At 44.1% G+C, this 23,539-nt stretch overlaps 1 protein-coding gene and 1 long non-coding RNA gene across 2 annotated transcripts in view; one reads left to right on the top strand and one right to left on the bottom strand.

The window, feature by feature from the left end:
• Nucleotides 1–15,038: 15,038 nt before the first annotated feature.
• Nucleotides 15,039–20,132, bottom strand: LOC127558894 (uncharacterized). Its single transcript, XR_007952994.1, has 2 exons — nucleotides 20,055–20,132; nucleotides 15,039–16,373 (listed from the first exon to the last, which is right to left on the bottom strand). It is a non-coding gene; the product is annotated as an uncharacterized LOC127558894 (long non-coding RNA).
• Nucleotides 16,380–23,539, top strand: part of NUFIP2 (nuclear FMR1 interacting protein 2) — a 31,043-nt gene continuing 23,883 nt past the window's right edge. The window contains exon 1 of the mRNA XM_051992268.1: nucleotides 16,380–20,163. Coding sequence (XP_051848228.1) covers nucleotides 19,791–20,163 — 373 coding nt within the window. The 5' untranslated portion in view covers nucleotides 16,380–19,790. The remainder of the gene's footprint in view (nucleotides 20,164–23,539) is intronic.

Raw genomic sequence — 23,539 nt, forward strand, 5'->3', positions numbered from 1 at the left:
GATGTGGGCTACCATATTGTGCTCTATTAAATAGAGGGGTTTGGGGGAAGCATTAGGTGCCACTGACAGTGTTTGGATGAGAGTGGATTTCCCTTTGTGAGTCCCGGGCTGGACTTTACACAAGGGCAATATTCTAAGTGTATGTACAAATTAGGTTTCATCCTATCCTGGTCCTGTGGGAAACAAAACCAACTCTCAGGTCTTTGCTAAGTTCTCTTAAATGGCCAAGGAGAATAGATGTGACTGAATGCATAACTAGATCCAAAGAATATGGTTTGATGGATTGTCAACTTAGAGGGCCGTCCCTAATGGTAGGACCCAGACCTGTTCTGTTCAACATTTTAATTAATACATGGAAGAAAGACATAGATGGGCAATGGGCTTATCAAATCGGACGATTATATAACTCAGAGATGAATATTTACTAGATTGGATGACAAATCTGGGCTGCGAAAAAGATCTTGACAGGCAGAAACAATGGGCTGTACAATAGGCTGAAATTTAACAGGAATAAATACAAATTTATTCTTATTCAAAAAATCAGCTACATAGAGGATGAAGGAGATGTGACTTGGATAATTGTCCAAGTGACAAAAACCAGAGGGTGGGGAAGTACACACATCTGTTTTCACAACTGCTGAGAGTTGTATATGAATCCCCATGGGGTGAAAGAGGGCCTTCGTGGAATGTGGGAGTGTTCCCTGTTTTTGGTCTACTGTGAATTCTTAACATAGCTTATGTTTTGTCATTGGGCCCTAGTCTTCTGCATTTGCTATAGAATGAAATGAAAGATGTTGTCTATGTCCCAGCTTCTTAAACTGAGGTTTGTGACCCTATATGGGGGGGTCTCATAACTAAATGAAGGAGAGGCAAAATTATAATTTATTATCAGTAAATGTTTGATTTCTATACCTATTTTATGTACCTAGCTATGTGACTGGGATCTATGTAACCTATCTATGTAATTTTTCTTTGTGAATAGGGGTTTGTGAGTGGAAAAGGTTTTAGAAGCCTTGGTGTATGTGAGAAACACTTTGTTCCTTTGAGAGCTTACATGGGATTCAGAGAGACCTGTGACTCACATCTGTGGAGACCTTGACAGAGGCTAAATTTTGGGCCCAGGGAATGTTAGCCAAAGAGAGCCAGTGATTCTTTGGGAAGTCCTTGAAATAGACCCTGGCCTGTGGAGACCAAAGGTTTGGGGAACCTGGGCCATGGGGTCTCCTAGATCTCTTTCCCTTGTCCTTTCTGCCCCTTGGAATCCCCAGCTCCCTTTAAAGCACAATTCAGGTGTCATGGCCTACTTTTTCAGGATTCCTCTCAGTACTTGGTGGATTCTCCCCATTCAGATCATTTTATTTGTATTTATTTTACTCTGTATCCACAAAAGAATGTGAGTGGCTAAAATCTAGGAACTTTTATTCTCATCTTTGTGCTCCCCAGTGCCTTGTAAATAGTAAGTGTTTAATAAATGTTTATTGAACTTTTTAGAATCTCATCTTTTATAATCTGTGGCACGTCATCTCACTGAGGCCTTAATCAATGCTCAGCACGGCTTCTTTTCTCCTCTTCTGGACTCCCTCTCTCTTTGCCCACAGCAATTATTCTACACTCTCCAGCTCGCATCCTCTTCTCCTCCATTCCCTCATGATTAAAGCAGATGACTTTAACTCTCACCTCACTGAGCTGTGAACATCCATCAACTCTGATTCTCCAGACTAGTCATTTATTAAATGCTTACTGTGTGCTGGGCACTGTGCTAAGGCCTCTGCAATTCTCAGTCATCATCAGTCCTCCCATTCATTCTTGTCTCAGATCAAACAAGCAATCAGAAAACATTTATTAAGCGCCTACTCTATGCCAGGTACTGTGCTGGGTGCTGAAGTTATAAAGTTATCTTATATATTTCCTATATACATATATATATACAACCACAAACATAGGCAGAAACAATGGGCTATAATAGACTGAAATTTAATAGGAATATATATATATATATATATACATATATATATATATGTATGTATATGTATATATGTATATATATATATATATATATATATATGGAGAGAGAGAGAGAGACAGAGACAGAGACAGAGACAGAGACAGCGAACAGAGACAGCAACAGATGGACCGAGGCAGAGAGAGACAGACAGAAAGACAGAGAGATAGAGAGAGAAAGAGAGAAAGAGAGAGAGAGAGAGAGAGAAGAGAGGGAAATAAAAATGCAAGTCCCTGCTCTCAAGGAAATGACACTTTACTGGGCAGAAAACTGCTAGTAGATACAAAATAAAACTGAGGTAATATTGATGGGGAGAGGTCTCCAAAAGAAGGTGGCCCTTGAGCCGATCTTTGGGGGTAGCTAAGAAACTAGAGAGCTGGAGCTGAGAAGGAAGCATATTTCAGGTTTGGGGGACAATCAGGGCAAGGGCATGAAAAGCCTGATACTGGGGAACTTCCTTATAAGGACACTCCCTTTACCAACACGACCAGAGGGTCCCAGCCAGCATGTGAGGCAGAGTAAGAAAGCCCCTTCGGTTAGATCTGCGAGAGGAGCAATGTGGAGAGCAGAGAGCTTTGAAGGGCTTCAGTGCAAGAGAGGAGTTTATATTTTATTCTAGAGGCAAGGAGGAGCTATAGGATCTTACTGAGAAGAGAGCGGTTCTGTGGAGGATGAATTGGAGAGGGAAGAGACTGGAAGAAGGAAGATCAGTTAGGACTTTTTGGAATGGTCCTGGGGTTACCAAGAAGGGGATGGATGTGAAGGCATTCATTCTGGTGGTGGGAATGGTGGTGCTCCGGCAGACACGGGGAAGTGGGGGAGAGAGGGAAGCAATCTGGTGGGAGAAGCTCTTTTCGGTATGAAAGCCAGTCTCTCTCCCATGCCCTGGATCCCAGCTCCTCGCACCTCTTCCAGGAGTCACCGCCAGCTCTCATCCCATGAAGATGCTTTGCCACATCTTTGTTTTTCAGGCTCTGCTGGCTTTCTTCCATTTTCCTCCCACAAGCATTCTCCAGGGACCCCAAGACCAGAAGAGCCTTCCCTGAAACTTTTCATTCAAACATTCTGAAAACTACATCTCTCTACCACATCCAACCACCAGCCATCCCTCTCCTCCTGGCTGACTGATTCTGGTCCTCTTCGTGCTTCTGCTTCTTGAAAATGCTCTCTCTCACTTACTTCCTCCATTTCCGCCCCGTTCACCTTTTCCTTTTCTCGTCGACCCCTACGGACGCTGACTGTCCCTCCGAATTTGCCAGCTTGCAGAGCTTCTTTTAGTTCCTCTTCTCCCTGTTGGGGCTGGCCACCCCTGCTCTCCAGCGCCTCTTTCCTCCCCATGGCTTCAGGGACCTCACCTTTTCCTGGTTCTCTTCCAGATCTTCCCACTATCACCTGGGTCTTCCTTGCTGGCTCCTCATCCTGATGTGGGCACTGAGTGTTCTCCAGCATAAAATTAAATAGTAGATGATGAGCGTGTTGGTTCCACTTGCTCACTTTCTGCCTTTCCAGCTGTCTGACCCTTTCCTCAACACACTCTGTGATCCAGAGGTTCTTCTGGATCTTCTTCTGGAGGTTCCTTACGTTTCAGCTGCTAAGGCCTTTGCACTGGCTGGCCCTGTGGCCTGGGGGATACTGGCCCTCCTCCTCTGGTCTCCTAGCTTCCTTCAAGACTTAGTTTAGATCTCACCTTCTGCAGGAGGCCTTTCCTGGTCTCCTCTTCCCCCTTCCTGCCTTTTCTCTGAGATCAACATCCCTGTTATAGAGCTTGAAAGTATACTGCTGATTTGTATGTTGTGTCCTCCATTAGCAAGTGAGCTCCTTGAGTGCAGGAACTGAATTTTTGTTTATGTAAACTTTCCAAAGTTTGGCCCAGGACAGGGAACATAGCGAGCTCTTAATAACTGGTGATTGACTGACTGACGGACACATATGAGTTGTATGATAGATACTCTCAAGTGGCAAAAAAGGTACTCCCTGCAGGAGTTTAAAGGGAATATCCTTATAAGGAAGTTCCAGATGCCAATTCAATTATAAGTCCCAATCTTATAAAAATAAGTAGGAATTTAGCAGATAAGAGGGCTGGGGAGGAAGGGGAATTCGGAGCCCGCAAGGCAGGAAAGCAGTAGCTTCTGGGTCCTTGATTGCAACTCCTAGAAAGGAGAAGGGGAGATAACATTGGAAAGGTTGGGTGGAGTCCTAGAGTCCTGCTTAGAATTCCAGGATGAACTTTGTTTTGTAGATAGTGGGGAGCCAGTGAAGGGCTGGGCAAAGGAGTGACCTCTCTTTTATGCTCAGCCTCTACTCTCTCGGCTTTGGTGGACCTCATCTGCGCCCAAAGCTTCAATCATCTCCTGTATAGGATGATTTCCAAATCAAGATGCTATTCCTGACCTCGCCCTAGTTCCAGATTCACGGTCCTTCTGAATACCAAACGGGATGACCTTGTTTCCAGTTATCCTCCTCCTCCACCCTTTCCTTCTGAGTAGGTCTTCTCTGGATTTTCATTTCACTACTGTCTCCTGGTTCTCCTTCAGCCTGTCCAGCTGCTCCTCTATCACCCAGATGAACCCTTTAATTTGGTGGTCTCTGAAAGCTCTTCTCCATACACAGCCTCTCCATGACCTCATTGGCTCCCATGAGTTTAACGAGCATTTCTATGTTGTTAGATCCAGCCCCAGACTGTTTCTGAGCTTCAAGACCCCATCACCAATTGTCTATTGGACATTTCAAATTGTATTTCCTGGGATATTCCAACACAACAATCTTCCAAACTTCTCTATTTCTGTTAAAGGCACCTTATTCTCGGTTCTTCTCTCTCACCCCAGATAACTGCCCTTTCTACCTCCACAATATCTCTCCCACCTGCCTGCTCACTTCTACCCTCCCTCTCAAACTTTGTATTTATCTTCCATGTTGTGGTAGTTGTTTTTCCTTCATTCTCTGAGGATGCCGTGACATGCGAATGAACTGGATTTAAGTGAGGCAGGACTGTGCAGGGTCAGTCATCTGGGTCCAGAGGCCAGATTGAGATCGGGACAACTGGAGATGGCCTGGATACAGTGGGACACCTTGAGGTCTTTAAGAGGTCTCAGTGTGACTCTGTCCCATTTGTTACCAAGCCTTAATCACTATTGGGCATTTGTTGTCTTTATATTTATTCTGTGTATATTACTATATCATATATACCTTCTCCACTAAACTGCTTGGAAGGAGGAATCGTTTCATGGGTTGTATGTATAGTTCCAGGAAGCTAGGGGGTACAATGGTGAAGTACCCTGCCTGGCATTCAAATCCAGTCTCCGACATTAGCTGGGTGACCCTGGGCAAGTCACTTAAACCTGTGTGACTTAATTCCCTCATCTGTAAAATGAGCTGGGGAAGGAAATGGTGAACCAGTCTAGTATCTGAACCCTAATGGGGGCGTGAAGATTCGGAAATGACTGAAACAACTAAATGACAACAAAATCTCCAGTCCCAACCCCTAATATAGTGCTTAGCATGTAATTTGCTCTTAAGAGTGTATCACCTAGTGGCTTTTTTCAACAGCGGGGTGATTCAGGCCAGTTCCAAAGGCCTTGTGATGGAGAGAGTGATCTGCACCGGGAGAGAGACTGTGGGGACTGAGTGTGGATCACAACATAGCATTCTCACTCTCTTTGTTGTTGCTTGATTGTTTTTTGTTTTCTTTCTTATTTTTTTCCCTTTTTGATCTGATTTTTCTTGTACAGCATAATAATTGTGGAAATATGTATAGAAGAATTGCACACATTTTACATTTATTGGATTTCTTACCGTCTAAGGGAGGGAAGGGAGGGAGAAAAAAAAATTGGAACATAAGGTTTTGCAGGGGCGAAATGTAAAAACTATGCATATATTTTGAAAATAAAAAGTTTAAAAATATAATGGAGAGTTTTACATAAAAAAGTGTTATAAGTATTATTCTGACACTTCAAAGTGACTATGTCTGAAACCCCTAGTTTATTTTGCTTTTAATCCAAGACCTAATCTTTATTCTAATGTCACTAGTTTTATCAATGGCACCAACCCTCATGCAGTTGCTTTAAAACCTGGGTGTTATAATCTCCTTTCATAGTCATTTATCATCACCAATCTACTGATTATTCCTTCCTAGTATCTCCTACAGCTTTCCCTTCTCTATTCCCACTGCCATGACCCTGATGCAAGCCCTCATTACTGCTCACCTATACTAAGGCAACAGAATTTCTGGCTTCTGTTTGTTCTCCCTCCAAATTTATCATTCACATGATTTTCTGATCCATCTTTTATAGAGGGTATACCAAAAAGGATCTCATGAGACCCTCCCGAAGCCCTCTTGTCTTTGCTTACTGAGCTGATTGAATCCCCTTGACAAAGTTTGAATTGCCTCACCCTGGGGAATGCCCCTTTAACTCTGCATTAAGGATGAATGATTGAGTCATGGCTAATCATAAACCTTGGCTATGTGCCCTTGGACCCGGCTTTTAAAAGAAAGATCCGAGGGCCAAAGATAGAGATGTGAGTGCTGAGATGACCACAGAGAAGCCAGTCAGATGAATGAATGAATAAGTGAAAAAGTATTAAATACTTACTATGGACAAAACACTGCTAAGTGTTAATGATACAAATGGAAAAATAAAATCTCAGAAAATTTCAAGAAATTCACATTCTAATGGAAGAGACAACCCAGAGAAGGCTTCAGCCAGAAGTCAGAAGAGTCCTAGGGTCCTTAAGGTGCAGTGACCAAACGGGTGATAATGCCTCTTTTTTCATGTCATTTCTACTGATAAGATCCTATCAGTTCCTGATGCTGAAGCATCTCATAGTGTCTAAGACTTTGGGGTGAGGACTGTCTTTTCTGGGCACCCATAGCCTGAGTCTCTCTGGGATTTGCTGTCCAGACTCTGGCTCCTTTAAGGGAAGTCTTCCTAGTGCTGTGACTACTCCAAGGAACCTCACGAGCCCAATAGGGGGAGAATGACATGGCCCCACAGACAACAGTGTTGGGTCAGGGAAGAGCTGGGACAAGCCAGGTATGGAAGAAGTATGCATTGAAAGCAATGGAATGAGAACCATAGAGTGACAGGATTTTTTTTTTTTTAAGAGACTTAACAGAATTTTCTGGACCAAAAAAGAATCATAAAACAGTGAAGGTCTTGGAAGGTCTGTGAGAAAATAGATATCTTAATGTATTGTTGGTGGAACTGAGCTGGTCTGACTATTCTGATAAACAGTTGGAAACTATACCCAAAAAACTATTTAAATGCATATATTAGGTTTATACCCCAATGAGATTTAAAAAAGAGAGAGGAAAAAGGACCTATAGGCACAAAAGTATTCATAGCAATTCTTTTTGTGGTAGCAAAGAATTAGAAATTAAAGGAGTATTCATCAAATGGGAAGTAGCTAAACAAGTTATAGTATATGAATTTGACAGATTATTTATGAAGGGGATAGCTCCAGAGAAAGTCTTGTATGAAGTGATATAGAATAAAGTGAGCTGAGCTAAGAGAACAATTTATACAATTGCAGAAATATTATTATTACTATTTTTAATAATTATAACTTTTTGACAGAGCCCATGCCAGGGTAATTTTTTACAACATTATCCCTTGCACTCACTTCTGACTTTTCCCCTCTCTCCCTCCACCTCCTCCTCAGATGTCAAGCAGTCCTATACATGTTAAATATGTCACAGCATATCCTAGATACAATATATGTTTGCAGAACCGAACAGTTCTATTGTTGCACAAGAAGAATTGGATTCAGAAGGTAGAAATAACCTGTGAAGAAAAACAAAAATGCAAACAGTTTACATTCATTCCCCAGTATTCTTTCTTTGGGTGTAGCTGCTTCTGTCCATCCTTGATCAATTGGAACTGAGTTAGATCTTCTCTTTGTCAAAAAAATCCACTTCCATCAGAATACATCCTCATACAGTATCGTTGTTAAAGGATAGAATGATCTCCTGGTTCTGCTCATTTCACTTAGCGTCAGTTCATGTAAGTCTCGCCAGTCCTCTCTGTATTTATCCTGCTGGTCATTTCTTACAGAACAATAATATTCCATAACATTCATATACCACAATTTACCCAGCCATTCTCCAATTGATGGGCATCCATTCATTTTCCAGTTTCTAGCCACTACAAACAGGGCTGCCACAAACTTTTTGGCACATACAGGTCCCTTTCCCTTCTTTAGTATTTCTTTGGGGTATAAGCCCAGTAGTAGCACTTGCAGAAATATTATACAGGCAACTTTGAAAAACTTATATATTTTTGGTGTCATTGTGAAGTCATCTAACTTCTGGAGAGCAACTTCTGGAGAGTAACTTGGAACTATGCTAAAGGGTTATCAGATTGTGTACACTCTTCAACCTAGCAGTATCACTCTGGGTCAGTATCCCAAAGAGATCACAAAAGAGAAGAAAAGACCTTCTTGTGCAAAAATATTTGTAGCAGCTCTTTTTGTAGTGGTAAGGAAGTGGAAGTGGAGACTAAGTGGATGCCCGTCAGATGGGGAATGGATGAATAAGTTATGGTATATGAATGTAATAGAACTAATGTTCAATATTGTTCTATAAGAAGTAATAAGCAGGCTGATTTCAGAAAAGCCTGGAAAGATTTACATAAACTGATGTTGAGTGAAGTGAGCAGAACCAGGAGAACAGTGTACACGGTAACAACAAGATTAAGCGATGATCAATTGATGGACTTGGCTTTTCTCAGCAAAACAGTGATCCAAGGAAATTTCTAAAGACTTAGGATAGAAAATGCCATTTGTATACTGAGAGAGAACTATAGAGACTAAATGTGGATGGAAGCATATTGTTTTTACTTTAAAAAAAAAAAAACTTTGCTTGCTTTTTCTTTTTTCTTTTTTCTTTCTTTCTTTCTTTTTTTTTTTTTTTTTTTTTTTTTTTACTATTTTTGGTTTGATTTTTTTTTTTTTTTACAACATGACAAATATGGAAATATATTTAAAAGGATTGAACATTTAACCTATATAAGACTGCTTGCTATCTTGGGGAAGGGGAAAGTAAGTGAGAAAGAGAGAAAAATCTGGAACACAAAATCTTGCAAAAATGAATGTTGAAAACTATCTTTACATGTATTTGGAAAAGTAAAATCCTCTTGAGGAAAAACAAACAAACAAAACTTAAAGGCTCTGATCAACACAATGACCCACCATAATTCCAAAGGACTCATGAAGAAACATGTTAACCAACAAAGATTTCATGGATTCTAGATGTGGCAGGCTACTTCTTTGCTTCAGTGATTACTTATTTTCGCTAGTGCTGAGTTCAGTCTGGCTTTCAAGGCTCTCCACTCTCCAACTCAGTCACTGAGACCCCATAAAGACCTTAGCTTAGAAAGGCCAAGGCCTCCCACTGCTTCCAGGGCCATCTCCACTTGTCCTGATCTCTAACTGGACGACTGATGTCCTCTTCCATGTGGACTCTCACAGCGAATATAAAAAGTACTGAAAATGCACATTGTTGCCCTGTGATGTGGGGATTCCCAACCACGGCCCTCCGGAGCACCGGCTGGGCCTGCCCTCATGGAGGGCCACAATGTTTCTGGGCCGGTTTCCTCATCTACATTCCTCGATAGCCTCCGAAGCCCTAGGGCTCTATGAAGCTGTCCACACTTGGATGAAGTCCTGGAAAGTCTGGGGCCGGTACATGTGCTCATTGTGTCCCAAGGCAAGCATACTGACCTGTCTTGCTTACCCAGAAAGCTTGAGCACTGGCAACCCTTTGTTACGCATAGATAGCTCATCTCTGAAAAGAAAAAGGATGAACACAAGCAAAATCCTCGTGGTGGAAGACCATTGCTCTCTTTGTTCTTCATCTTAGCCAGCCAGGAGCCAAGCTGAGGCAAAAGGAGAGAGGGAGGAGGAGTTCTCGGAGCATGGATCAGAGTCAATTCTGATTAAAATCGAGATTCAGAGTGCAGGCTACGTCCAGAATGTCGTACCCAGGACATGGTAGACATCGCGTGTTAGATGTTAGACTTAAAGTGGGGAACATGCATATATCTATATATCTATATAAATTTTATATCTGCACAAAAATCTGTATAAAATTTGTGTACATTATACACACACATATAAGCTTTATTAGCTTAAAGCTGCATTAAGACTTTTGATTCGCCCTGTATGTGTAGAATACATTGTACGTATATTATTATGCATATCTACAACATTATTATAAAGAATAGATATATGTATAATTCTCCCTCAGAGTGCAATATCAAGTAGACTTGTGTTTTTGTTCCTTACTGCCTTCAAGGTCGAGCATCTTACCTGTGCTCTCCTGCATGTGTTGGGGCTGCTGAGCAGAAGGCTCAATGACAGCACTGTGCAGATTTCCCCTGTATGCATATCATACCATTAAGAACAATGCCACAGGCTTTCCTCTGTACCTGCTGAGATTGGAGACACAGCCATGTTTAGCTAATGATATAATCTCGAGAGTCTCAGGAGAGGAAGGACATATGAGACACAATCAGTTACTATATATCCTTCAGAGAAGGTCCTTCTTCTATCATAAAAAGTTGTTCAGAAAATATCCTTCTTCAACCACTGTTATGGGAACCACTGGGAGATTATATTGCTGCAGAATGGAGAGACTATTCCCTTGTTATTTACTTTTCTATTCAATTGATTAAAAAATTGCTATTTGGTTAATGGTTCCTGATTCGCTGGTAGATAATAGACTTGTCTAGAGGCGTAAGTAATATTTGCTTACCTGTTATTCCAAACAGACCACACTGAATCCTCATAATGAGAGAGCTATTCTAAGATATTCAAGTGGATGATTTGGTAGGAAAAGTCAATCTCATTAAGATGAAAATATCCATTCTCAGTAGTCTTTTCTTCAAATTGGTTATGATATGAAAATTCTTTTCCAAAGAAATCTATTGTCTTTCATAAGGAAGAAGCGTGATGATTTAAAGGAATCAATTTAGTGTAATTGAAATTAAATAAACGCCAAAAATGTTGCTGCATCAAACTAAATACCATATCTAATCATTTTGTAAATAATCAAAGCCGTATAAATATTAGTTATTATTGACATTTTCGTCCAATGTGGAAGCTTGAAGAGTCTTCAGATCACAGCATGCAATGGTCAGTAGGAAATCTCTTGATTTCAGCAGGTTGACTCAATGTATTCTAGGAAACTCTGTCTCTATGGGCTACCTTCCTGGCTAAAACAGCCTGACAGAATTTACTGTTGTATTTACAGATTTGCTTTGTACATTCCAGGTGTTCAATAATGTGTATTTCTTTGAAATGTTAAAAACAGGAGCTATAATTTCCTTCTTTGAGTGCTGATGGCCTACAATATGGTATTCCCCTGTTAGGAAGAGTAAAGATCTAAAATACTTATGATTCTAAAAAAAGAAGAAGAAAAAGACCTGAGAGGAACAGAATGAAAAATGACACTGAAAAGCCAAAACATATATCTAAAAGGCCATCCATGTGTTTATGGACCGCTCTCTCTCTATTTCTCTCTTTACTGTCTATGTTCTCTCTCTCTCTGTTTCTTTCTCTCTCTCTCTCTCTCTCTCTCTCCCTCCTTCCCTCTCTGTCTCTCTTTCTCTCATTCTTCTTTTCTTTCTCTATTTTCCTCTTTCTTTCTTTCCTTTTTAATTTTTTTTCTTCTCTCTTTCTTTTCTCTTTTCTTAGGAATGTGCAGAGCACTGGTTCTAGAAGTAGAAGATCTGAATTAAAATCTAATTTCCGATGCTTATTCCCTAAGTGACCTCAGGCAACTTGCTTACTTCACTTGCCTAGATCCTAGTTCCTTAATCTGCCTCTGAGGACTCTTCTTCAAGTCAAAGGCTCCTAAGACCCTGGCAGCTAGGGAATCCCTGACTTCTGAGTAGGAGTCAGGAGATCCGAGTTTACTTATAATCTTGAGGTCTAGAGTCTGACTCCACCAGCCTCCAAAGTACTACTATTATGAGGCTAAAGAACTTATTTTGTGTGGGGCTCAGGTAATACCTCCATCCTTTTTTGTATCGGGAGTATATACAGTGTTCAGGAAGAACTAGCACTTCTGGTGACTGGGCTTGCCCAGCCGTATTCAGGGAAGCTCACCCACTCTTGGGGTCCACCTCATCCCACTCTCACCTGTGGCTACAAGAAGCCTTAGCATGGGCAGTGCCATGTCACAGGCTGGCAGAAGATGGGCTAAACCAGGTTGAGAATGACCAACAGCTGGTGGGTTATAGGATGTCTATCCCAAGCATATGAAGACTTCCCCCATCAGAATGGATGACTCAGAACACTTTGTTCCAATGGTCACCAAGGCGGCTGAGCAGTCACTGTGGAGCTTAGAGTTTGGTCATCCACTGGGCCATCACTGGGTATCCAGACCATTGTCTTGACACTGGAATTCAATGACTCTCGAAGAGAGAGTGAAGCTGATGACTCTGTACAATTTTGCCTTACAAATCCAATTCACTCAAGTCAAGACATCACCCATGATGTCACTGGTCCTCTTTGGAAATGAAGGACAAACAACAATTTGTGTTTCAGCTTCTCTTACAAAATGAGAAAAATGATCTGTCCACTCTACCTCTCAGAGCTATGGAGAGAGTCTATGAGAAGAGAAATAGAAAGTCCTTAAGCACACAGGCAACAAGAAACTGGGAGCTTTACTGGAATGGCAATGATGATGATGAGATTAGGAAGCACTTAAATGTTTATCTGAGGGCTGGGAAATACGAGATGCTTATAGCTGAGGTGGAGCCTGCCCCCTAGTCCAGATATGAAGGGAACTTATTTGTTAATCTTGTTAAGCTTGTGAATTCTGTGTAAAGCACCAAAATAATGAGAAATGCAAAGCCCAAGTTCCCTGAAATCCAGGCCAAACCTCTTCATGTCTTTGACTGCTTTTTTAGATGGAAGTGAAGGCCTCTGGATTACTTGGTGGTGTCTTAGTAAACAAGTTTCATATTTCTGGCAGGAGTAGACAGCAGATGTTATCTATCTCTGTGGGATCATCTGAATTTGTGTGTAAAAAGGAACATCCTTATGGATCTCCCAGAACAAGCTACCAAAAATACAGAGAGGGGAGGCCGTGTGGCGCAGTGGGGAGAGCACAAGAACAAGTGTCAGAGCTCTGGGTGAGGACTCCATAAGGGCAAGTTTAGGAAGGAATTTGCCCCATGAGCCTCCATGTTCATCTATGTAAAAAGAGGGGGTTGGTATAAGTGGCCTTTCTTAGTCTATGGTTTTAGGCCTTGATGATCAGAAATAAACCTAATTATGTTTGGGCAGGCTGGCTGCACATCAAAAGCTATGGTGATAATGGCAGCTAATGGCTCTACCAAATGATTCCCGTTCCATACTCGATCTCCCTGGGTTTTCAGAGTAGAGATTTATTATGGGTAAAAATACTCTCTTTTCCTCAGACCTAGAGGACGATAGTTCTTTCTGAAAGATGGTGACCCAGAGATAAACACATGGCCTGCATGGCAGTACCAGGATCATCCTTCTCTTTGGCCACAGGAAGTCATAAGAAAATAAGAACTTCTTCCTTTTGTACCATGTTGGGAAAAGCTCGCCCACCTGGTGGCACCTGGATGTATATAATGGAACGCACAGGATGAGCTGGAGCCAAAAGTTGCGATTTGTTCTGGTGAGCCTGACTCCCATCCAAGAGGCAGTTTTGACGAAAATCAGCCTTTGCAGAAATTGCTGACCCCAGAGACAAGTGGGACCAGCTGCCAGCTGCAAGTCATTGAAGCCCATTTGCAAGGAAATGGCCCCACCAGGCAATATGATTAGGTCCAATGGGGACTTTCTTGACCCATATTCTTTTAGACTTGGAATTAAGAGAGACAAAGCCCAGCGGCCTGAATCTGAAGCTCAGCAAGCACACTGCCTTGGATTGAGTCATATTCTTCCCCCAAATCACTTCAGGGCCATTATGTCATTCATTTTCATAGCATTTTGATGTGGGCCTTTCAATAGACTGATATGATAACCTAACTCAGGCAGAGACAGAAAAAAGGCAAATGAGTTTTGACCTTGAAAATTAGTTCTCAAGGGCAGCTAGGTGGCACAGTGGATAGAGAACCAGCCCTGAAGTCAGGAGGACCTGAGTTCAAATTTGCCCTCAGACACTTAACACTTCCTAGCTGTGAGACTCTGGGCAAGTCATTTAAACCCAACTGTCTCAGCAAAAAAAAAGAAAAAAGAAAATTAGCTCTCAGACATATCTTTTGTACTGCTACCCTATTAGTATAATCAGGGCTATGTAGTTTGTTAGGATTTAAAATAAAAAGTGCTTGAGGGCAAAGGAAGATTCACAGAACAAGAAATGGCCTAAAAGACCATGGCCCCAGGTCTAAATCCTCACTGAGCCATTTAAATACTGGCTGACTTTGGGTAATCATTTAAATTCTATGCACGTTAGCTGTCGGCCTCTTGCAAAATGAGGCTCTTGGATTAGTTGACATCCAAAGTTTATTCTTGTTCTAAACTTCTGATCTTTGTAGACCAGACTTAGGATTTCATGGGTGTGAGGAAACTCCCCCTTTCCAATGAAGATCTGTATTCTCTTTGCAGCTTATGGTCTTAGGATATGAAGAAGACATGTGATTTGTCTGTGGTCACACTGTCTGTGTATATCAGAACAAAGATCTAAACTCAGGTTTTCTCTATTAGACATTAATCTCTATTTATGAGGTTAGACTGACCACTTCTATTTTTTAAGTCCATTTAGCCCCTAACAAAATACTATGAGACTCAAACTGCTTTAATTATTATTTTCATTCAGCCACTTTTTTTTTCCCCTTCAACTTGGCCTTTGTATTATAGGAGGCTTTGTCAATTGCCAAAAATGGTGGTTCAGATGCCATTAGTCTGGGTGCAGGTCCCCATTAAGTTGTTCAGAGAAAAGAAAAGGTCAGTAAAGTATGGCAGAACTCTTGAATTCAGAAGTTCCTTAAGTGTGGGTCATAATTTTTTGTGTCGCTGGAATATATTACTTATTAGTTAAACTCCATGAAAAACACCACCATTTGAGGGAGCCACTTTAACTTTTTATTCCTGACAAGACATATTCCAAAGGCCAAATGCCTGGATTGAAACCTTTCTTTTTTTTTTTTTTTTTTTTTGCCCTACTGTAAATAATTTTATTTTTTTTAATATAAATATTTTTAATAGCTTTTTATTTACAAGTTATATACACGGGTAATTTTACAGCATTGACAATTGCCAAACCTTTTGTTCCAATTTTTTCCCTCATTCCTCCCACCCCCTCCCCTAGGTGGCAGGATGACCAGTAGATGCTAAATATATTAAAGTATAAATTAGATACACAATAAGTATACATGACCAAACTGTTACTTTGTTACAAAAAGATTCGGACTCTGAAATATTGTACAATTAGCCTGTGAAGGAAATCCAAAATGCTGGCAGGCAAAAATATAGGGATGGGGAATTCAATGTAATGGTTCTTAGTCATCTCCCAGAGTTCTTTCCTGGGCGTAGCTGGTTCAGTTCATTACTGCTCCATTGGAACTGGTTTGGTTCATCTCATTGCTGAGGATGGCCAGGTCAATCAAAATTGATCATCATATAATATTGTTGTTGAAGTATATAATGATCTCCTGGCCCTGCTCGTTTCACTCAGCATCAGTTCATGTATGTCTCTCCAGGCCTTTCTGAAATCCTCCTGCTGGTCATTTCTTACCGAACAATAATATTCCATAACATTCATATACCACAATTTATTCAGCCATTCTCCAAATGATGGGCATCTACTCAGTTTCCAGTTTCTAACCACTATAAACAGGGCTGCCACAAACATTCGTGCACATACAGGTCCTTTTCCCTTCCTTATGATCTCTTTGGGATATAAGCCCAGCAGTAACATCAAATGTTATCACTAGATAAAGGTTATCACAGTTTGATAGTTTTTTGAGCATAGTTCCAAATTGCTCTCCAGAATGGCTGGATATATTCACAATTCCACCAACAACGTATCAGTGTCCCTGTTTTCCCACATCCCCTCCAACATTCCGCATTATCTTTCCCTGTCATTCTAGCCAATCTGACAGGTGTGTAGTGGTATCTCAGAGTTGTCTTAATTTGCATTTCTCTGATTGATAATGACTTGGAGCATCTTTTCATATGGCTAGAAATAGTTTTAATTTCTTCATCTGAGAATTGTCTGTTCATATCCTTTGACCATTTATCAATTGGAGAATGGCTTGATTAATTGAAACCTTTCATATCCAGAATGCCCCCTTATTCTGCTTGCTGGAAGACTCACCTGAACTCTCCTTATCTCTGTCTGGTCCTTCCAAAAATCTTTCCAAAGTTTGTGTCTTCAAGGCAAAAACACTGAGATCTAAAAGGAAAAAAAAATGAAAAAAACATTTGTTTTTTGTATGAAATGAAACACTAGATGTTTCACATCGGAAATTCTATAAGACTGGGTGCTCTGTGTCTTGCTTGAAGGTGGAATCCCCATCAGAGGTAGGTTTGATTTCCATATAAATACATTTGGATAAGTCTTTTTTCCCCCTCCACTATATAATTTGTGTAAATTGAAAGTTAATAATGACAGAAATCAAACTGGACTCTGCATTGCCAACTCCTCTGATGTTATGTGATTTCATAATGAAGAGAACAAGCTCGCGTATGAACGATTATTACTTCTAATGTGTTAGAGTTGGGAGAGACCCACAGACCTGAGAAGGGAAATGCTTTGCTAAACACGAGGTATTTTTCATTAAGTGTAGCAGCTTCTCCCAATGTCTTTTAATACTGAATCATAGTGTATAAATGCAAGGCAAAGGATGTGCGAAAAATTGTTTTTATTTTATAAGAAATTTGAAGGTACATTTTTGGATCCATAGAACTTGCATGCATTTTAAAGTTTCATGAAATATTAGAACCATCATGACTAACACTAAAATAATACTTTTTCTTAGCAAAGGGCTCATCCTTTTCTCTCCTAATTTTGCTGAGACTACTCACTAACTAAAATTCTTTTCAGGTTTAGGAGCAATACAAGATGATTTGTCTAAGGGAACAGACACCCATAGTAAGAGAGAAAAAAAGGATTATACCTCATCATTGGTCTCCAGGAAGTAGAAAAAAGTTTTGAGTTTTGTGTGTGTGTGTGTGTGTTTTTAAATATAAGCAGGAAATCTCAGTTTCTCTTTTTAGTGTGCTATATTGCTTGCCAGATTTTAGAAACCACAAAGTAAGTTAGCATTTGAAAGCTATACTCATAAAACTGTTTTTAATATCAGAGATCTCTGAATAAAATTTTGATTTTTTTTTTTTAACCCTTGAATCAAGATAGGAGAATACAGATCCAGGAAAAAATTGGTGGCTTTGGCTTACTGGAATAGATCGAGTCACAGTATTTAAGATGCCTTTTAATAAAACATGTGGCTTCAATTTTAAAAAAGAAACCACAAAAATAAAAATGATTGACAATTCGGACAGAAGAGAGAACACATGTATTATGACATACTAGAGTATTGGAGGAATAAGCTTGGAGTACCTCGAGTTAGATCAATACTAAACTAACTTGTTGGAATATCAAATTCTACCCCCTTTCCCCACTTTTTTTTTCCTTCTTAAAGAGCAGCAACCAGACATGACATCATTATCAGTTGAACATTCCTCATTTATAGGCAGCTTCAGGGCAAAGTATATTAAGTGGGGGGAATATATTAATTTTAATTATTTTATGGAGCACAGAATATAGACTTGTTATTATAAGAGACACTGCTGTTCCCTTCAAGATAGTTTTCAGATAGGACAGATTTCAGATATACCTAATAATCAGTTACTTATCTATTATGTATGGAAAATCACAGAAAGTGCCATCAGTTTCCTAATCTCTTCATGTATACTGTTTCAATATAGAAATGTATTATTGGTCAAATGACATATTTAATGAATTCACCAAGACTCTGAATCTATGTTCAGATACTTGCCATGTAACTGGGTAAAAAATTTAACCTTTTTGTGCCTCAGTTTCCTCATCTATAAAATCAGGCTAATAGCACCCATCACCCCAAGTTGTTGTGAGGATACAATGAAATATTTGTCAAGCACTTTGTCAACCTTAAAGGGCTCTAAAAATACCATAGCTTTCCTTAGATGTAACATACTGTGGATAAAATGGGGGGAGCATCGCTTCATTTTCCAAATGAAATAAATCATTTGTTTTGGTTGTAATAGAACTAGACCTGGAAATATCCTGTGTATTACAAGTGTCAAGTAAACTCGATCTGAAACTACTTCAGAAGAACCTAGGAAAAGTACAACAAACAAACAACTAACTCTGGGGCTAACAAGTAGCTTGTTTATCCTGGGCACTGCTCGCTGAAAGGCCCGGTGTGCAGGCAGGAGGCTGTGGGGTTCCTCGGGCCTCAAGTCCAGGTAACCTACGGTAAGGGAGGTAGCAGAAGGGAGTTCCTAGGCTTTCCCAAAGCCCCCAGGGAAGAAACTTGAAAGCAGAAGGTGAAACTCCAGAAATTCTAGTGTGAGTCAAGGGAAGGCACAGCGGCGCCCCCTGACCCCAAACACCAAGCCCGCTTCATTCTCTATCACTGGAAATGACTGATTCATGTGTCATCCTGTGCGGGACCGCAGCTTTCCCGGGACCCGGGTATGAATTATTTACACCACATCTCAAAACCCAGCTTTTCTCCCCGATTCCCTTCTGTTAATTACAAAACGAGAGGCCCACAAACAAAAACTTGTTGCTTTCTGACCTGGGAGCAACTCTAACTTAATCCTGCAGAGAACTCATAAAGGGGAATTACAGTTCTGACATCACATTTATTTTAAAATCACATGTTGTTATGTAATAAACACGGGATTATTTTAATTGACACTATAGGACCAGGCACAATCCTCTTAGTTAACCCTAATTTTTTTTTAAACGGGTTAGAAGCCGAGCTCACAGAGGGTGCCCGCCCAGGGGGGCAGGAGAGCCTCCTGACTCTCCCCTGCTGCCGACAAGCTCCTCCCCACCTCCCCCAGCCCCGCCGAGCTCGCTTTCCCTCGGCCTCCTGGAGGAGACTCTCCCGCAAAGTTGGCAGGGTCGGCTTGTCTGCCTCCGGCCCGCCCTCAGCTCTGCTGGGCAGGTCTTTCGTCCCTTGGGGTGCGGAGCGGGGCGCGGGGCGCCGGGACCACCCCAAACGCGTCAATCTCCGAGGACTCCGGGCACGCCGGTGTTTTAAAAACAACGGGCGGGGAGGTTTCCGGGGCTCGGCCCTACACGGGTCCCGGACGGAGGTTCCCGGCTCGCCGTCCCGGGGCGGGCAGCCGCGAGCGAAGCGGCCCTGGAGCCGTGCTGGCGCGAGCAGGCGGCCCCGCGGCGGCGGCCCGTGGAATCTGCCGCTCCGGACGCGAGCTAGCTGGCGGCGGAGGCGTGTGGAAAGTGCTGTTGGCGGACCGCGCCGAGCCCCCGGCCGAGGCATCGACGACGGAGAGAGCCATAGTGCTGACGTTGGAGGCCCAGCCCTGTGAGGTTGCGCCGGGTAAGTGGCGCTCGGCCGGGGAGGGCCCGCCGAGAGGGCGGGGGAAGGGGCGGGGCGGGCCTGAGGGCGGGGCCCGCGGTCCGGCCCGGCCTGCTGATTGCTGGACGGCGGCTGCCAATCTGCGAGAATCCCCCAGTCAGCCGGTGCCCTGGAGAGAGCCACTCAGATGTACGGTGTGTGCCCGGAGAGCAGCCCGAGAAGGTCTGGAGACGGTGCAGCAGCCCGCAGCCCCAGCCAGGGAGTCCCCGCCGCTTTCAATGGAGGAGAAGCCCGGCCAGCCCCAGCCTCAGCCGCCGCCGCCGCCCCAGCACAGTAGCAGCAGCAGCAGCAGCAGCAGTAGCAGCAGCAGCAGCCACAGCCACCACCAGCACCCGCACCAGCAGCAGCCCCAGCAGCAGCAGCAGGCGCCCCCGGCAGCCCCGCTGCCGCCGCACCACCACCACCACCACCATTATTACTACTACAACCACAACCACAACCACCACCACCACCACCAGCACCACCAGCAGCCGCACCAGTACCTGCAGCATGGGCCCGACGGCAGCAGCCCCAAGGCCCAGCCCAAGCCGCTGAGGCATGAGCCCAAGCACGCCCTCCAGCCGCACCAGGAAGCGCCCAAGAAGAAAACAGGTCCGGGAGCGCGGGGGGCGCCCGGCCGGGCTGCGGGGCGCGGGGTCACGGGGACACCCTCCCGCGCCGCTGCTCCCGCCCCTGCTTCCGCCCGGCGGCCGGCGTGACCTTCCCGGGCCCCCGCCCCGCCGGGCCCGCCGCCCTTCCACGCGGCCCCCGGCCCGGCCCGGGCGCAGGCCTCCCCTCCCCCGCGGCCCCCGGCGCCGCCCGGCCCCGGCCCACCTGTGGCCCCGCCGGGGCTGCGGCCGGGGGGCGGCGGGGGAGGTCAGACCGCCGGGGTCGGGGCCGGGTTGCCGCGCTCCCGCTCCCTCCCGCCGCGCCCGCCCTCTATCCTGGCGGGCCGGGCCGGGGCCGGGCCGGGGCCGGGCGGCTGGAATGTTCTCCGCTCGTCGCGGGGCCGCTTCCTGTCCGCCATGTTGGGAGCCGATTCCTGTCACAGGCCCCGGGCCCCGCGGGGGGGCCCCGCGAGCCCGGCGCGTGCCCCGCCCCCCCTCCCCCAGCCCCGGCCCGGCCGCGGCCTGGCCCGGCCTCGGTGACCCGGCGGCGGCAGGGCGGGCCGGGGCCGGGGGCGGTTGGGGGGTCGGGCCACGCGGGGAGCGGCGGCCGCGCGGCCTCCTGCCCTGCCCTGCCCGGCCCGGCCCGGCTCCGCCCGCGGCGTGTCCCGCGGCCTCCCCGCTCGCCAGGGGCGGTGGTTGGCCGGGCCGGCGGGAGGGGGAGGTAAGGCGGGCGGGCGCCCCGGGAGGGGCGGTGGCCGCGGGGGGGTGGAGGGGAAACCGGCCACGCCACGCCACTCCACGCTGCAAGGGGTCGCGCCGCGGGGGGTGGGGGAGGCGGGCCTGTGCCTCCGGCTGTTAGGACCCCCGCCTTGGAGCCCGGAGAGCTTAGCGGGTGGCGGTGGCAGCCGCGTCCCGGGCCCATCCCGGCTGGCCTTGGCTGGGGCCGGCGCGACCCTGCGCCGCCGAGCTGTAGGTCGCCGGCGTGGTGGCCGCGTGGAAGACGAGGCCCCGGCCTTGCCCCCGGAAAGCAGTTTGGGGGCGTTATTTTCTCAAAACCCAAGAATCTGGACCAAAGCTGCTTTTCTAGGATGAATTGGGAACATCCCTTTACGGGTTTGAGGGGAGACGTTGGGGTTCAGACTCTCTGAAGCCCCTAAATAGGGTATCCCAAGGCTGGGGGTAGGTCTTTTGGGAGGGGGGAGGCGACTCTTTCTAGAAATTTGGCCTCACGAACAGCTCTAGCAGCTTCTTTGCCGCGCGTGGGAAGAGCCCCGGGTGGGCTTTGAGCGGATGGCCGGGTTTCCATTTTAAGTACTTTTTGGACATGTTAACCCGGAGGGTCGGAGGCAGTTGAGCAACTAGTACTAAGTTAGTAGTACTTCTGTGCTTGTCTCCGTGAGAATGGAAAATAGCTCGTGGAAACCTCGTCAGGAAACTTGTTTTTATTAGAATCAGGAATTCGAAAGAGTTGGGGGCGGGGGACTGCCCACTCCACGCGGGCCCGGCCACCTCGGCTCTGGCGCTCGTGGGGAAACTTTGCGAGCTGGTGCTTGCACGTTGGCGAGGACGGGGAGGAAGCCTGGCCCCCAGGCCGGCCGAGAGGCCGCGGTGACGCGACTGTCCGGTAGAGGGAGCGAGCGAGCGCCCGCGGGGGTCCGCGGGCTGGGAGGACGGGTCCAAAAGCCCCGGTCTTTTTCCAGAACCCAGTAGAACCGAAGTCCGTTTTAAGATGGAGTTTCGTGCCTTAGCACACCTGGCACTATTTAGCCCAGGGGGCTGTTTAGCTTGAGCGTGCTGCCATTCTCTTTTAGTTTATAACTCTCAAGGTTTGGTTTTTTTTTTTTTGTTTTTTTTTTCTTTTCTTTTCTTTTCTTTTCTTTTTTTTTTTTTTTTAAATTTAGCCTGCTGGGGCTTGGCATAAGAAAAATCGTAAATGAATAGTCATACAATTAGGCAGAACTGCTGGGCTCTTCTGAGTTTGATTTTTGAATTTCAGAGCCTCTGCTTTATTTGAGATGCATAATGGCCTTTCACAGGTTCATTCTGTTTGATAAAGCTGTCCTGTCAGTCAATTGTAGTTATCTTTGGGCCAATTTGATATGAAACAAAGAGAGTTAAAAATCTTGCTACTTCTACTCCAGGTTTGATCATGGGCAAATCACCTCATCTCTAGGTCTCTTCCTGTGTAAAAAGACCAGATCTCTCAGGTGGTCCCTTCTGACTTATTTTCTGTCCTAGGAGAAATCCAATGTTTTGGCCTTTGCATAGTTTTTTTTGTTTGTTTATGTGTTTTATTGTGTCCCTTTTTTTTGAGGTACACATGATCTATATAGTTTTAAATAGAGCTGAAAAGGTTGCAGACCTTTGTTTCTAAGACTCCCTTTGTTGAATGAGCTTTGTAAAGTTTTTGTCCTTGGTTCAGAATTGCACAAGACTAGAGCCAATACAGCTGTTGAACATCTGAGAGCTTCTGATGCGAAGACTTTCAAAGTTTGCATGCCAGTTTAAAAAAAAAAAAAAAAAGAACAACAAATTCTTTTAAGAGATGAGATTAAGATTTTTTTTTTTCCTTAGAAAGCTAGGCCCAGAGGAACCTTGTTTTACCCTTTTGGAGTTTTGCAGAATATAACAGTAGAAATAATTTAAGAATTTTTGGTCCTCTTTTTGGTTGAGTCCTTAGGGTCCTCTATAGATAGGGAACTGGAAGGGTGGCTCTTCAGTTCAAACCTCCACCTCATTGCCCATTTTATAGATAGCCAATGTGCTTTAAGTGTGATTTACCCAAGATCGTTTTAAGGGGAGTGGAACTTGAAACTGTATTTTATAGCATTTTCATAGTTGACATTTAAGACTTACTATTAATAGTTTTGTTTTAGAAAGATTGAAGGATCAAAACTCTATGCATCTTTTGAAGACCCTCACACTTTTCCCTGCTTTCCACCACCATTATGGCCTTCGAGTGCAGTAAAGCCTGTACTTATATCTGTTGTGGAGGTTTTTTTCTTCTTGGTCTTTTGCTTTTTTTTTTTTTTTTTTCCCATTTGAGATGCCCTTAAACTGTTTTTAAAATAATAGTTCTTAGTCTGCTTCTGTAACCTACATACAAAGATAGCAAAACCTCAATGGTGTGCTCTCAGAATGCTTTACAAAGCATATTGCCACTATTCTATTTCTTACTACAAAATTTGAAAAAATAGATGATTTTTCCAAGTTCCATGCTCATCATTTAGTGATCACTGGAAATACCTAAAACTTGACTTGTTAGCAACTTTAAAAAGTTAGCTATTCCTCATCTAGCTATCTATTGGAATCCTCTAATTAGATCTGAATACCAAATTAGTACAATTTTATGTAATAGAGCTTTCATTTCAGCTGTGACA

Source organism: Antechinus flavipes, chromosome 4 (assembly GCF_016432865.1).
Source record: "Antechinus flavipes isolate AdamAnt ecotype Samford, QLD, Australia chromosome 4, AdamAnt_v2, whole genome shotgun sequence".
Lineage (NCBI taxonomy): Eukaryota > Metazoa > Chordata > Mammalia > Dasyuromorphia > Dasyuridae > Antechinus > Antechinus flavipes.